General features: G+C 42.3%; 1 protein-coding gene across 2 annotated transcripts in view; it reads left to right on the top strand.

The window, feature by feature from the left end:
- LOC139397211 (activin receptor type-1-like) overlaps positions 1 to 11,847 on the top strand; it is a 32,931-nt gene extending 21,084 nt beyond the window's left edge. For both annotated transcript variants that reach the window (XM_071144080.1, XM_071144081.1), the window contains exons 6-12: positions 1,276 to 1,481; positions 3,537 to 3,636; positions 4,376 to 4,522; positions 4,822 to 5,097; positions 8,255 to 8,452; positions 8,792 to 8,922; positions 9,411 to 11,847. In XM_071144080.1, the coding sequence (XP_071000181.1) occupies positions 1,276 to 1,481; positions 3,537 to 3,636; positions 4,376 to 4,522; positions 4,822 to 5,097; positions 8,255 to 8,452; positions 8,792 to 8,922; positions 9,411 to 9,545 (1,193 nt within the window). In that variant the 3' untranslated portion in view covers positions 9,546 to 11,847. The remainder of the gene's footprint in view (positions 1 to 1,275; positions 1,482 to 3,536; positions 3,637 to 4,375; positions 4,523 to 4,821; positions 5,098 to 8,254; positions 8,453 to 8,791; positions 8,923 to 9,410) is intronic.
- Positions 11,848 to 13,759: the final 1,912 nt, after the last annotated feature.

Genomic DNA, 13,759 nt, shown 5'->3' with positions numbered 1-13,759 from the left:
GTATTTTTCAGTAGAATCAAATGGCGTACTCGGAGTTATCCTTATGTTAGGTCCTGATCTGGCTATGCCATATGGCTGTGGGCTTCACTCGTTTTTCTTAGAATGCTGTGGCATAATTTTATAGTATGAAGAATACAATTGAACAAAGCTGAATAAAATAAAGGATATTTTCTCCAAGATTTGAAGGAGTGCGTACGGGGCTATTTTGTTGAGCGGTTAACAAGGAAATCGGTACTCCTATATGCTTAATTTAGAGTTCATGTAACTTTAGTTGTTCTTAAAGCGTTGGGCTATATGTTTTGATTTTTAATCAATTGAAAGACGTGAGTTTGCACAGGCTGCACACACTTCATCAGTCTCTTATTCACAATTTGACAAGCACTTGATAATGCCTCAAATTTCCCGTTGACATCCCCTTTGTGTGGCTGTAATGCACCCCATTAATTAAATCAATGACGTTGTGCCCTTGGGCTAAATATAATCATTATGATTTCCTTCTCCCTGAGTGCTGAGTGCTCCGAAGCACCTCTCACTCACTTCTCTTCATCCATGTAATCGGGTCTTTCTCACAGGCTATAAGTGAAGATCGACACATAGCGTCCTTATCCAATTCCGAGGTGCATATTGAAGATATTGGAAGAACTGTCCACATTTAGTTTTTGTCAGCAACAAGATGAGTAGGCCTAATGAACAGCAAAAGCACTCGCCTATGTCAATGTCCTTGCCCCCATAATACCAAAGTTGACTTATTCTGTGCGAGAAATAAATATTCCAAACATAGTCTGGGACAGTTGTGGAATGCGATAGATCCCAAATTAATACAAAATAAGTTTTACGCGATGAGGCTGACGCAACGTTTAGTTTAACATTTTCATAAACTGTGTAACGTACACGCTGGGAGTCGGAAAGCAAGTGCAGGTGGTGAGTTTAATAATGAACGGAACATCGAACAATATAACAAACACGAGTCATGCTGGTTAAGTGTGCCTTGAATTTGACATAAATCACTGACGGTATCACCAGCAAAGCACCATCACACCACCACCTCCATGCTTCACAGTGGGAACCACACATGCAGAGATGATCTGTTCACCTACTATGCGTCTCACAAAGACACAGCGGTTGAAACCAAATATCTCAAATTTGGACTCATCAGACCAAAGGACAGATTTCCACCAAATGTCTGTCTGCTCGTGTTTCTTGGCCCAAACGAGTCTCTTCATCTTACTGGTGTCCGTTAGTAGGGGTTTCTTTACCCCTTTCTTCTCCTCGTAGCAGGCGACCTTCCCAACTACAGCTTGACTACACTGGCCATCGTCATCGTGGCTCCGGTCATCGTGCTCATCGTCCTCTCAGGCATCGCCATCCTGGTGTTCAGACGGATCCACCAGAACCAGATGGAGAGGCTGACGGCCCGGGAGGCGGAGTACGGCACCATAGACGGACTCATAGCCTCCAACGTGGGGGATAGCACACTGGCGGTGAGTAGGACATGATCATACTGCACCATACCAGGGCCCATGTTATCAGAATTTCAGAGTAGGAGAGCTTTACAAGGATCAGGTCCTGCCTGTCCATAATGTAATTTCATTGTGATCTAAAATTTAACTGATCCTCGATCAGCACTCCACTCTGAGAGGCTTTAGAAATATGGGCCAAGGTCTGGGATGGGCTGGGTGGGGAGCTGTGGCTTGTGGTTAGTCCACACAGTACAGCACTGAAAACATTTATGGACTCTCAAGCTATGTGATTATGTTGAGCATTTTTGTGTGCACTAGACTAGAGTGCGTGCTAGGTAGTCATGCACTCCATGGTCCTGGGTGTTCATGTAGTTGGCCTATATCAACTGTGCTGGGATTAATTTTCTGCCCTCTCAATTGGGAATGAAAGTATTTATTCTACCAATGTGATGGAAAATGGGCATCTTGTTTTACCAGAGAAAATTTAGTCTATCACGGATACACATGATTTCAACAAAATTGCTCGTTTTGTCGAATTTTTGCATACTGTCGTGAAAGAATGCTTTGAGCTCGCAACTGTAATCAGTGTTTGTTTTGATAAACTTTGTTTGAAAATCCCATGAATTTAATTAAAAACTTTAAGGAAAACACTAAACACGTCTAGTGTTTACAGCAAAGCGTGACAACTGACCAGTATCCCTGAAAACAGTGGGCTGGGGTGTGCTAGAGGAATTGCCCATTTTTGGATCTATTTCAAGCCATTTCCAAACCCATCACAGTACTTGGCAACGGAAACCCAAAATATGCTGCCGCAGAATGTTTGTTTCAGTGTAATTAAAAAGTGCTTGGCAGCCCCCAGAGGAAAGTTATTAGGAGTAGTGGTGGCAGTCAAACATGTAAACACATTTCCTTAAAACACATGCAGGTCTCCCTCTCCCTAGGCCCTGGGTGCCTAAGTCTGTGGTGATTATGATAATGCTGTGGCTGAATTTCCCCCCACTCCTCTCTCCCCTTCCACCGAACAGCCCAGATCTGCCCTCTCACCAAACAGGGATGTTAAACTCACAACAAAATGATTTCTCATTTGGATTTACAGCTTCCATTTAGCATTCCTTTACCTGCTTTCACACAACGGTTGTTTTATGCATTAAGTATCTCTCTTAAATGTTTCCATTTTTGTCCTCTCTGCTTGTTAGTGTTTTTCTCAGCCAAATTTGGAGTTGCTCAACACTGCTCCCTTGTGTCAGTCATGGTGCCCTGCAGAAGCCTGGAGATAAGATGCACATTAAAGGCTTAGCAGCATTGTGCCTGTTTGGAGTCTAGGGCTGGGATTACATCATCTATCAGCCCCCTCAGCTCACTAATCACCAGGGACTGCTGTTGTTTACCAAGCAGAGGACTCTCTGCTGCTGCTCCAGGGAGGCCAGACACACAGACAGACCCAACCAACCGGACCCTGAACAGCTTTTACCCCCAAGCCATAAGATTGCTTAATAGTTAACCAAATAGCTACCCAGACTATCTGCATTGACCCTTTTTGCAGTAACTCTTGTGACTTATCACATACACTCCTGCTACTGTCTATTATCTATCCTGTTGCCTAGAAACGTTATCCCTACCTATATGTACATATCTACATCAATTACCTCGTACCCCTGCTTATTGACTCTACGCACACACACACGGCTATATATATATCTCTATCTATAGCCAAGTTATTGTTACCCATTGTGTATTTATTCTTTGTTATTATTATTTTTAAATCCTCTGAATTGTTTGGAAGGGCCGGGTAAGTAAGCATTTCACTGTTAGTCTACACCTGTTCTTTACGAAGCATGTGACAAATAAAATTTGATTTGACAGACCGACGTCTCTGCAGTGTGGCCACTAACCAGACAGAGAGACGGCAAGACAGCCCTTGGAGTCTGAGCAGTATGAACAACTCCCACTCCAATCAGGCTCCAACGAATCCCAGATGCTCTGCTATGTCCGGGGCTGGGACAGCTTTTTCATCTCGGGACTACCGGCACCCTCTGGATGCTGTTCATTTATTGGCTGTCCCTCCCCTTCTCTCAGGATTTGCTGGATCATTCGTGCACGTCGGGAAGCGGCTCCGGACTCCCCTTCCTAGTTCAGAGAACCGTCGCTCGACAAATCACACTCAACGAATGTGTGGGTCAGTATCCAATACAGTCTGTTCTCTCTTTGTTCAGTAGCTGAGGTGTACGTTTAGGATCAGGGCATCCATTTTATGCATGGATGTGGTTTTTGAGTAAAATGCCCCTTTAAGACATCTTAAAGTGAAGCACCGGTGGGAACAGATTTGTTTTGCAAAACAGAGCCCGTGCACTCAGAGTTTTTCTTAGTATAATTGTTTTGGAAGTGTTCTTAGTTTTCTTACAGCTCGGTCTGAAACCTGGCCAGATAGGCAAAGTAACTACCAACAAAAATATTTTTAACAAACATGTTTGGTTTCGTGTCAAATGGGGATGTAGTTCATGCAAAAGGTCAAGTTGAGTAAGATGACCAAAATAAAGGTACGGTGTTCCATTAACTAATGGTCTACAGTTTTGTGTAACACTGACTTTATACAACCAATAACAATCTCTATGCACAGAGATTATCTGACTTTTGAGTTAGGAGGGGAACATTCCTGTTCTGTATTCCTGTCTTAGTTTAACAGGTTGATATTTTTCCACTGTATTTGATGAATGTCATTTGAGGCCAGATCTGTTTTCCCAAAGCATCTCAAAGTGCTGATCTGGGATCAGGTCTCCCCTGCCCGTATCATTTTAATAATGATGATCTAAAACTGATCCTAGGTCAGCACTTCTGCTCGAAAAACATTACTTATGAAAGCAGGACTTGAGAATGTCTGCTGTTTTCTCATCTCTTCCCTGTTTCCCCCGCTATAGGTAAGGGGCGTTACGGTGAGGTTTGGCGAGGCCAGTGGCAGGGGGAGAGTGTGGCCGTGAAGATCTTCTCCTCCAGAGATGAGAAGTCCTGGTTCAGAGAGACTGAGATCTACAACACAGTGCTGCTGAGGCATGAGAACATCCTGGGTACGTACCTCCAGATACGCTCTGGGCGAAGCAACCCAGTCTGACAGGAGCTGGTCTATATTGGGCAAATCCAAACTCCCACTAAAGTGGAATGTTTTTATTTTTATTTTTGTAATTTTTTTACTTAGTCCTGCATTGGTGTCAATGTAAACATTTGACCTGTGGGATGTCAAATCTGTCTGGCAATGTTTTTTATTTTAGTGAAATATCTGTCATATTGAATTTGAAGAAATACCTTTCCCAGCTTTTCCCTGGGCTCTAATGTGTGTGTGTGTGTGTGTGTGTGTCCTTGACTGCAGGCTTCATCGCTTCGGACATGACTTCCCGAAACTCGAGTACACAGCTGTGGCTAATCACCCACTTCCACGAGATGGGCTCCCTGTACGACTACCTGCAGCTGAGCACCCTAGACACAGCCAGCTGTCTGCGCATGGCTTTGTCCATCGCCAGCGGCCTGGCACACCTCCACGTGGAGATCTTCGGCACCCAGGGCAAGCCGGCCATCGCCCACCGAGACCTCAAAAGCAAAAACATACTCGTCAACAAGAACGGCCAGTGCTGCATCGCCGACCTGGGTAAGAGCATAGTGTTGTGGATATAAAGCATACTGTGTGCGTTCAGTCAAGATTTGTATTGGTTGTCAGAGGCGGCTGATGGGATGAGCTATAGAAGGACGGGCTCATTGTAATGGTTGGAATGGAATAAATGGAACGGTATCAAACATAGAAACCACATTTGACTCGTTCCATCTATTCCATTCCAGCTATTACAGTGAGCCTGTCCTCATATAGCTCCTCCAACCAGCCTCCACTGGTTGTTGTTCATTTAGATGTTGTAAATGAATATAATGTAACTGTTTTCTGTTGTGGCCATATGATATATTGGTGGTAATAGGGCTTCCCGAGTGGGGCGGTGGTCTAAGGCACTGCCTCGCAGTGCTTGCTGTGCCACTAGAGATACTGGTTCGAGTTCAGGCTCTGTCACAGCCGGCCGCGACCATAGAGACTCATGAGGCGGCGCACAATTGGCCCGGATTAGGGGAGTGCTTGGCCAGCCGGGATGTCCTTGTACCATCACGCTCTAGTGACTCTTGTTTCCTCCAACACATTGGTGTGGCTGACTTCCGGGCTAAGGGGGCATTGTGTCAAGAACCAGTGCGGTTTGGTTGGGTTGTGTTTCGGAGGACGCATGGCTCTCGACCTTCGCCTCTCCCAAGTCCGTACGGGAGTTGCAGCGATGGGACAAGACTGTAACTACCAATTAAATACCATGGAATTGGGGAGAAAACATTTAAACTGTCACCAAAGTTCTTGGGAGCTATCTAGCTTCATAGTTTGGATCACTTGACGCAGTTGCTGGGACTGCTTGTCTCTAGCCTAGCAGCTAGCTAGCTGCATATCAAGCAAGCAAGGTTTTCTTGAATGCAGCCCGTGACACAGTTAGCCATTTGTGGCTGGGACCACAGATTTTCCTGGGTTTGTGGCTGTCTACATCCCTGCTGTTTTGTTATTTTCAATTTTCCCCGTGACCTGCCCTGTCTGGAACTGTGAGGAGATACAGCATAACCTCCGTTGCTTGCTACCATGACAAAGACCAAAGCCGGAACTATTTGGTATTTTATTAGGATCCCCATCAGCAGCTACTCTTCCTGGGGACACGCAAAACTTGAAACATAATACAGAATTACATAATACAGAACATCATTAGAACAGCTCAAGGACAGAACTACATACATCCATTTTTAAAAAGGCACACGTAGCCTACATATCAATGCATACACACAAACTATCTAGGTCAAATAGGGGAGAGGCGTTGTGCCATGAGGTGTTGCTTTATCTGTTTTTTGAAACCAGGTTTGCTGTTTATTTGAGCAATATGAGATGGAAGCAAATTTCATGCAATAAGGGCTCTATACTTTGTTTTCTTGAGTTTGTTCTGGATTTGGGGACTATGAAAAGACCCCTGGTGGCATGTCTGGTGGGATAAGTATGTGTGTGTGTCAGAGCTGTGTGTAAATTGACTATGCAAACAATTTGGGATTTTCAACACATTAATATTTCTTATAAAAAGAAGCAATGCAGTCAGTCTCTCCTCAACTCTTAGCCAAGGGAGACTGGCATGTTTAGTATTTATATCAGCCCTCTGATTACAATTAAGAACGAAACATGCCGCTCTGTTCTGGGCCAGCTGCAGCTTAACTAGGTCTTTCCTTGCCGCACTGGACCACACGCCTGGACAATAATCAATATTAGACTAAACTAGAGCCTGCAGGACTTGCTTTTTGGAGTGTGGTGTCAAAGCAGAGCATCTCTTTATTACTTCTAGACCTCTCCCCATCTGTGCAACCATTGAATCTATATGTTTTGACCATGACAGTTTACATTCTAAGGTAACGCCAAGTAATTTAGTCTCCTCAATTTGTTCAACAGCCACACCATTCATTACCAGATTCAGCTGAGGTCTAGCACTTAAGGAGTGATTTGTACCAAATACAATGCTCTTAGTTTTAGAGATGTTCAGTAACAGTTTATTACTGGCCACCCATTCCAAAACTGACTGCAACTCTTTGTTAAGGATTTCAGTGACTTCATTAGCTGTGGTTGCTGATGCGTATATGGTTGAATCATCATCAGCATACATGGACACACATGCTTTGTTTTAATGCCAGTGGCAGGTCATTGGTAAAAATAGAAAAGAGTAGAGGGCCTAGAGAGCAATTTCATAAATTCCTAAAATGCAGCGTCTGGATGCTCCTCGTTAATCACATCAGACCATCAAATATTTTTAACATCATCCACATAAGAGTCACAGCAAAATCTTTTGTATGATCTCTTATACACAATTTTAGGCCCAGTTGTTGGAACTTTGGCTTTCCTGGTTATAGCCACTATATTGGGATCTCTGCATCCAATGGGTACGGATATAGCTTTAGAACAAAGTTCTACAGCATTATTGAAAATGTGATCGATACACGTGGATTATCTTTTTCCTGTAGTGTTGGTAAACACTACAGTGTAGGTTGATTTAATAACCTGAACCAACTCATCTTTCGTCTTACATGCATTGACATGTAGACTACGTGCGCCTTTTTTAAACAAATGTATGTAGTTCTGTCCTTGAGCTGTTCTTGTCTATTGATGTTCTGTATTTTGTCATTCTGTATTAGATTTTGTGTGGACCCCAGGAAGAGTAGCTGCTGCTTTTGTAACAGCTAATGGGGATCCTAATAAAATACCAAATACCAAACCACTCCAACCCTCTTCCCTCATCTACCCTGTTTTTTTTTTAGCATTAGAGGAAGAACGGAGCAGGAATCTCTTTAAGCCTTAACCAAACATGCATTAAGGAGCACTCATGTCCCAAACTCAAAGTTCTCGGTGCCAATGATAAGTGAGTCATTTCAGGTAGCTCTGGCTACTCATGGAGACTACTGCTAAGATCACGACCGTCATCCCTTTTAAGTTGTTTATGAGCTGCATTCTGCTCACAAACAGGATGTTGACGAGTTTTTTTGTTGTGATACGATCGTGGCGTAATTTGATATTGGATAAATATGGTTGTTTTTGACAACAGTTTTATTTTTAATTTTTTACAAATGCTATTCTAATCACGTCCACCAGAGGACAGTATACTGTGCTTCAGATATATTAAGTTAATAGGGACAATCATTTTGGTACATAGACACCATATTTTGAATCCTTTTAATGATAATAAAAATATTTTCTGGCCTAGGTCTTGCTGTGATGCATTTCCAAGACACAAACGAGTTAGACGTGGGCAACAACCCGAAAGTGGGCACGAAGCGCTACATGGCCCCAGAGGTCTTGGACGACTCCATCCAGATGGACTGCTTTGAGTCCTTCAAGAGAGTGGACATCTGGGCCTTTGGCCTGGTCCTGTGGGAGATTGCAAGGAGCACGGTCAGCAACGGTCAGTACAATACACATTGAATGGTTTCTTCTGTTCTCTCTCACTCCTTTAACATTGACCATCAAATCAAAGTTGATTTGTCATATGCATAGTAAAAGTACCTTGTTAGCAATTTTATGTGCTATTTCTCGTTTTTTGTGACACTTTTTTTTTTAAATGCTGTCAAATTAAGTAGGTATAAAAAAAAACATTCAGCAGATTTTATGGATATTTCTGTCATGTATTTTTCCTATTCTCTGTTACACTTGCATATTGCCCAATATTAAAATTCCCGTGCGGATTAATGTGAGATCTCATTGACATTTATATGTTGTGTATTCTCCAACACACTCCGCGTAGGCATTGTAGAGGACTACAAGCCTCCCTTCCATGACGCGGTGCCCAGCGACCCCAGCTTTGAAGACATGAAGAAGGTGGTGTGTGTGGACCAGCAGAGACCCAACATCCCCAACAGATGGTTCTCAGACCCAGTGAGTACAGAGACGAGACAAGCAGAGGTGGAGCGAGAACTAGCTAATATGTTTTCACTAAGAATATGAGCCTGTCCAAATCTCTCTCTTTATAAACAGTGCAGCATTCTGCACAATCTGCTAGGTTGTCCTTTCTCATCAGACGGTTACTTGTCTCTGTAAACAGCCTGTCAGCCGTCAACTGCATTTCCCAGCTCCATTGAAAACACAATACGGTCTGATTGGCAGTTAAAATCTTTTGTGCTCAGAATTCATTTTTGCTTAGAATTCTAGCTTTTTTATATTACTCAATCTGATATTTGTTCTTTTCGCTGCACCTGTGATAACATCTGCAATTCTGTGTACTGGACAAAAGCTTTTTTTAAATTTGATTTTAAGAATAATTGCTTTACCCTTTGTTTTGCGGAACTATACACTTTCACACTTGATTTTTTTTTTTTAAGTGAACTTTTATGGATTTTTAACTCTGATTTCCTCTTGCTTTCCAGACTTTAACGTCCATCGCAAAACTTATGAAGGAGTGCTGGTACCAGAATCCATCCGCCAGATTAACGGCGCTACGCATCAAAAAGACTCTGACAAAAATCGACAACTCTCTGGACAAAATTAAAACGGACTGTTGAGCTTCTTCCTTGTTGGTGCGCAGGGAGAGGAGACCTAAAGGCCTTTAAAGACATCCAGCAGGCAGTTTGGTTCCCCTGGACAACACACAGGAGAAAATGGACCGATTTGAGCTCAGTGCTCTTAAAGTGGCACGTTTGTATTTATTTTAAACACTTGGTGGGACACATTTTGGCATCCAAAGATGGCTTACAGGGCATTTAAGACTGCCAATAGTCTTGGATATTAGGTGACTATCCCTTTTTAAGATATAGGAATATTGAACTAATAGTCACATTCTTCAAGGAAGAAACGGTTACCTGGGCATTTGAGTATTGTATATCGCTTTAGAGCTGCCGATTTTCTGAGAAATGTCTGAACGTATTTAATTTAGCAATATTGGCCGTGCTTTATTGCTGTTATTGCACTAGCGATCTTTGCATTCCTGGCTTGCACTGTCGCTGATGCATTTGGAGAAAAGAAACAACTTGCCAAAAAAATGTTATGTTTTATAGTTCACACAAACTCCAGTAATCAGAATGAGGGGAGAGAAAAAAATAGTTAAGTTCTACTTTGACTGCATCGCTCTTGCACTGCTGTTTACAATATTGTTAGAACAATTCTCTTGGTTTTTCATCCAACCGGTAACGTATTTAGCTAACACACTGTGTTGTAGAATTGTGCTGCAGACAGTTATAGCCACTCTTTACACCTTACTTTGGCGACGTCGTCTAACGTCTCCTTTCACAGAAACGTTTTATATCACCATACATTTCACATTTGTGTACCTGTTCTTTGTTTTAGTTGTTTCATCAGCTTAATTGCGACAAATGCTAAAAGAGCAAATAAAAATATTTACTAGATGACGCTGAACTCGATTCATACGGGAGCAGAAGTTATGCCTGTAAAGTTATATCGTCTTAATTTGTGCATTGTCAAAGTAATTGAAGTCAAACTTCAGCCTTTTTTTTTTTTTTTACATTTTATATCAAGTAGTGATTTCTATGAATTAAATAGAGAGAAAAAAAACACATAGATGCTCTCTGGCTCATCTGTCAGTTACAACATCAAATGAACCCTTTTCCCCCTCATCGAAACATATTCCCCACATTATTTGCCCACCGCGGAGCTCTGCACATCTACCTAAACTTGAACTTTTTTTACATGCTGTGATAGGTTTGCAAAATTCTGGAAACCTTCCAAAATCCCCATGTTTTTCCAGAAATGACAGTTGGAAGATTCCCAGAATTAAGGTCGGAATAAACAGTAAATCTGGAATACTCCAACCAGGATTGCTGGAAATTCTGGGAAGTTTGTGAACGTTACCACAGTTTTGCAACTATGTCAGGATAAGCAAAGTATTAGGTGGTGAGTATTAGCATTGGTTGTTATGCAAATCCAGAGCGCATTTTAATTTCCTCAGCTTTGCATATTTTCCTTTGTCCTCCCGGACTAGACAGTTCCTTTGCCTTGGCATAGTGCAGCCCCTAAAGTCTTACTGACCTGCAGCAGAGACGTAAGCTGCTCACTGCACAAAGGAACTTTTCTTGTGTCCAGCTTGTTGACTACGAAACAAATCATGAAATGCAGCAAAGTATGGAGGGCATGTTAATCCATTTCCATATTAAACACAGCTCAATCTCTTGTTGTAAAATGCAACAAATACATTTTCATTTGGGAAATGTCAGAGGGTATTCTAGGCCCTAATGACTAAATTGAACTGCTTAAATTGTGGCGCAGTTGCCCGAAGAGACACAAAAGGCAAGTCTAGAATGGGACAGTAAATGGTGTCACCTGCATTCATTTGTATTCCTGAATCGGCATGGGGCCGGTAAATAGCAAAGCAATCCATATGTCAGTTGTCTGCCGGAACTGACTGTGGCACCCGAAAATGAGCATCTCCAAATTAGCATATGTTATAGACAACATCCTAGGCAATGTCCCAAATGGCACCCTGTTCCCTTTATAGTGCACTACTTTTGACCAAGGCCAGTAGGGATCTGGTCAAAAGTAGAGCACTTTTTATACGGAGTAATGTGCCTTTCGGGACTCACACATGGTCAATATTAACTGGTCATTTTAACGGTCTCCTGACTGTGCTACTGTGAACTGATCCACAATCACCAGATGTAGTTTTGAAAACAAGGTCTCATTTGGCTGCTTTGTGTATACGGGCGGTTGTTCACTCACTATGCTTCCCATTTACATGCAAATGATGGCAAATGGCAGAAATTATTTTAGACTAATTCCCACTGCAAGACGACAGTAATGCATATTATTTGTGTGCTTGTTTTCCCTCCGCTTTTTAATTAAAACATTGAAGCAGAGTGTTGCCTGTGGTGGGGATCATTCAACAGAGCTCAAGAGATCCTGAGGGCCTTGATTTCTTCATATTCATTTCTAGAGTTCATTTGTCCAACTTCGTCACTAAGCTGGAAAATCATTTTCTTTGAAGCAGTTGCTTTTTCAACTTCCTACGCAGCCTGCCACCCTGGAAAACACACACACACACACACACTCCTCTCTTTCCTTCTTGCTTTCTCTCTCTCGTTCTTTCAATCTTCTGAAGCTGTGCTATTCATCCAGGAACAGCATGTACTGTAGGTAGCCTTGGCCTTGAAGAATAGAGGGATCATGTGAGAATGAAAGCGAATAGAACCCCCGCGTTCAACGTGGCTTTGCTAATGGGTTACTATGGAAATGCATTACGTTTCCATTTGAGTCATTTAGCAGACTTAAAATAGTGAGTGCAATGTGGTCACCCATGGCTGTGTGTAGTGATTTTCATTCAGGTAGCTGTATGGGAGGCCTTCTGTCAGATTCACTTTGGATTTACAGACCATAGAAAGAGAAGGGAACACTGCCCGTACCTCGCTCTTCAACTACGGTGCAAGAGGAAATCAATCGATTCTTGAAGGACAGTGGAAGTTGTGTTTATTGTTAAAACCTGATGAAGGCTAAGGATGCATTGGTCAATAAATAAGCACGCTTTTATCAAGTTCCACTGTCCTGCAAGAATTCAGTAAATAGTACGGTACTCTCGAGTGGTTGTTGGACTTGGTCTGTATATGGAATAGCCTTAACCTTATTCTGTTGCCCAGTTGGCTGACCTCTACATTCTGAAAGTTACAGCACTTAGATCTACATTAGGGACCTGATATGGAGGACAGAGTCCCAGACTACACCAGAGACATGTCAGGGGTTGAGGGACTGTTGATCAGAGAAGTGCAGGGGCTTTTCGAAACAGTTTTTCAAAATGTACCACATTGGTTTCATAACTGGGATGGTGTTGCCAAGAGGCCATCGATGGGGCTTAGAGTTTTTCCCTGACCACGTGACCTGACCAGGAGGTATGTCTGGGCTTGAGGTACCGTAGAACAGACAGCACACAGGGTGCATACAGCATATGGTGCTAGTGCAGTGTCCTGGCTATTGTACCATGTAGTTTGGCGCCAAGTTAAACACAGAGGATGAAGTAAATCACTTGCGATTTCCCTTAGGGGCTCAGTCAGGCACCTTGGTGTAATGGCTTTGATTGTACAGCTGCAAGGTGAATCCCTACACATTTGAAACAGTAGGAACAGTATTTCACCGGAATTTGCAGATAGCATTCACCATGGCTTTTCATCAGTTTCATTAAAACAATTGTGTTGTGTGTGTTAAGGGTGTTGATTCTGGTGACAATATTGCTTTACTGGATCATGGTGATATTGTCTTCTGATATGCCTACATAGGTAAATGAGAATTCAGTTGATTGTGGTGCCAGATGCAGAGGTGAGTCATCATACCTCACAAACTATGTTTATTTTTACTGCTATGATGTTTTGAGAACCCAAGCACAGGACAATTTTATAAATGGAAAATTTATTGAATGTAGGCTGCAGTTTTCACAAGACAAGTGTGTGCTCCACAATTTAAATGGATTAAACAGACAAAGATATTCAGCGCTCTCTCATTCACTTGTCTTTATCAGTGGGCTAGACCCAGCAAGCACATAATGTTCTGAGAACCATATGTTTTTTAGGGCTTGGTGAGAGCGTGGTTGTCCTATGGTTATTTTGCATATAACTTTCTGGGAATTGTGCAGGGTAGTTGCTTGGCTTTGGAACATTATCAGCAGCACATTTTAAGGAACTTGACAAAAACGTTATTTTCTTGGGATTTCATTACTTTAACAGAATGTTTCCTAAAAGTTCAAAAGTGGTTACATTTCATTTAAATGTTGGTAAGGTTCTAG

The sequence above is a fragment of the Oncorhynchus clarkii genome, chromosome 3 (assembly GCF_045791955.1).
Source record: "Oncorhynchus clarkii lewisi isolate Uvic-CL-2024 chromosome 3, UVic_Ocla_1.0, whole genome shotgun sequence".
In the NCBI taxonomy this organism is placed as follows: Eukaryota; Metazoa; Chordata; class Actinopteri; order Salmoniformes; family Salmonidae; genus Oncorhynchus; species Oncorhynchus clarkii.
Note: the sequence above shows the minus strand (reverse complement) of the source record. Positions and strands in the feature narration are given on the sequence as shown.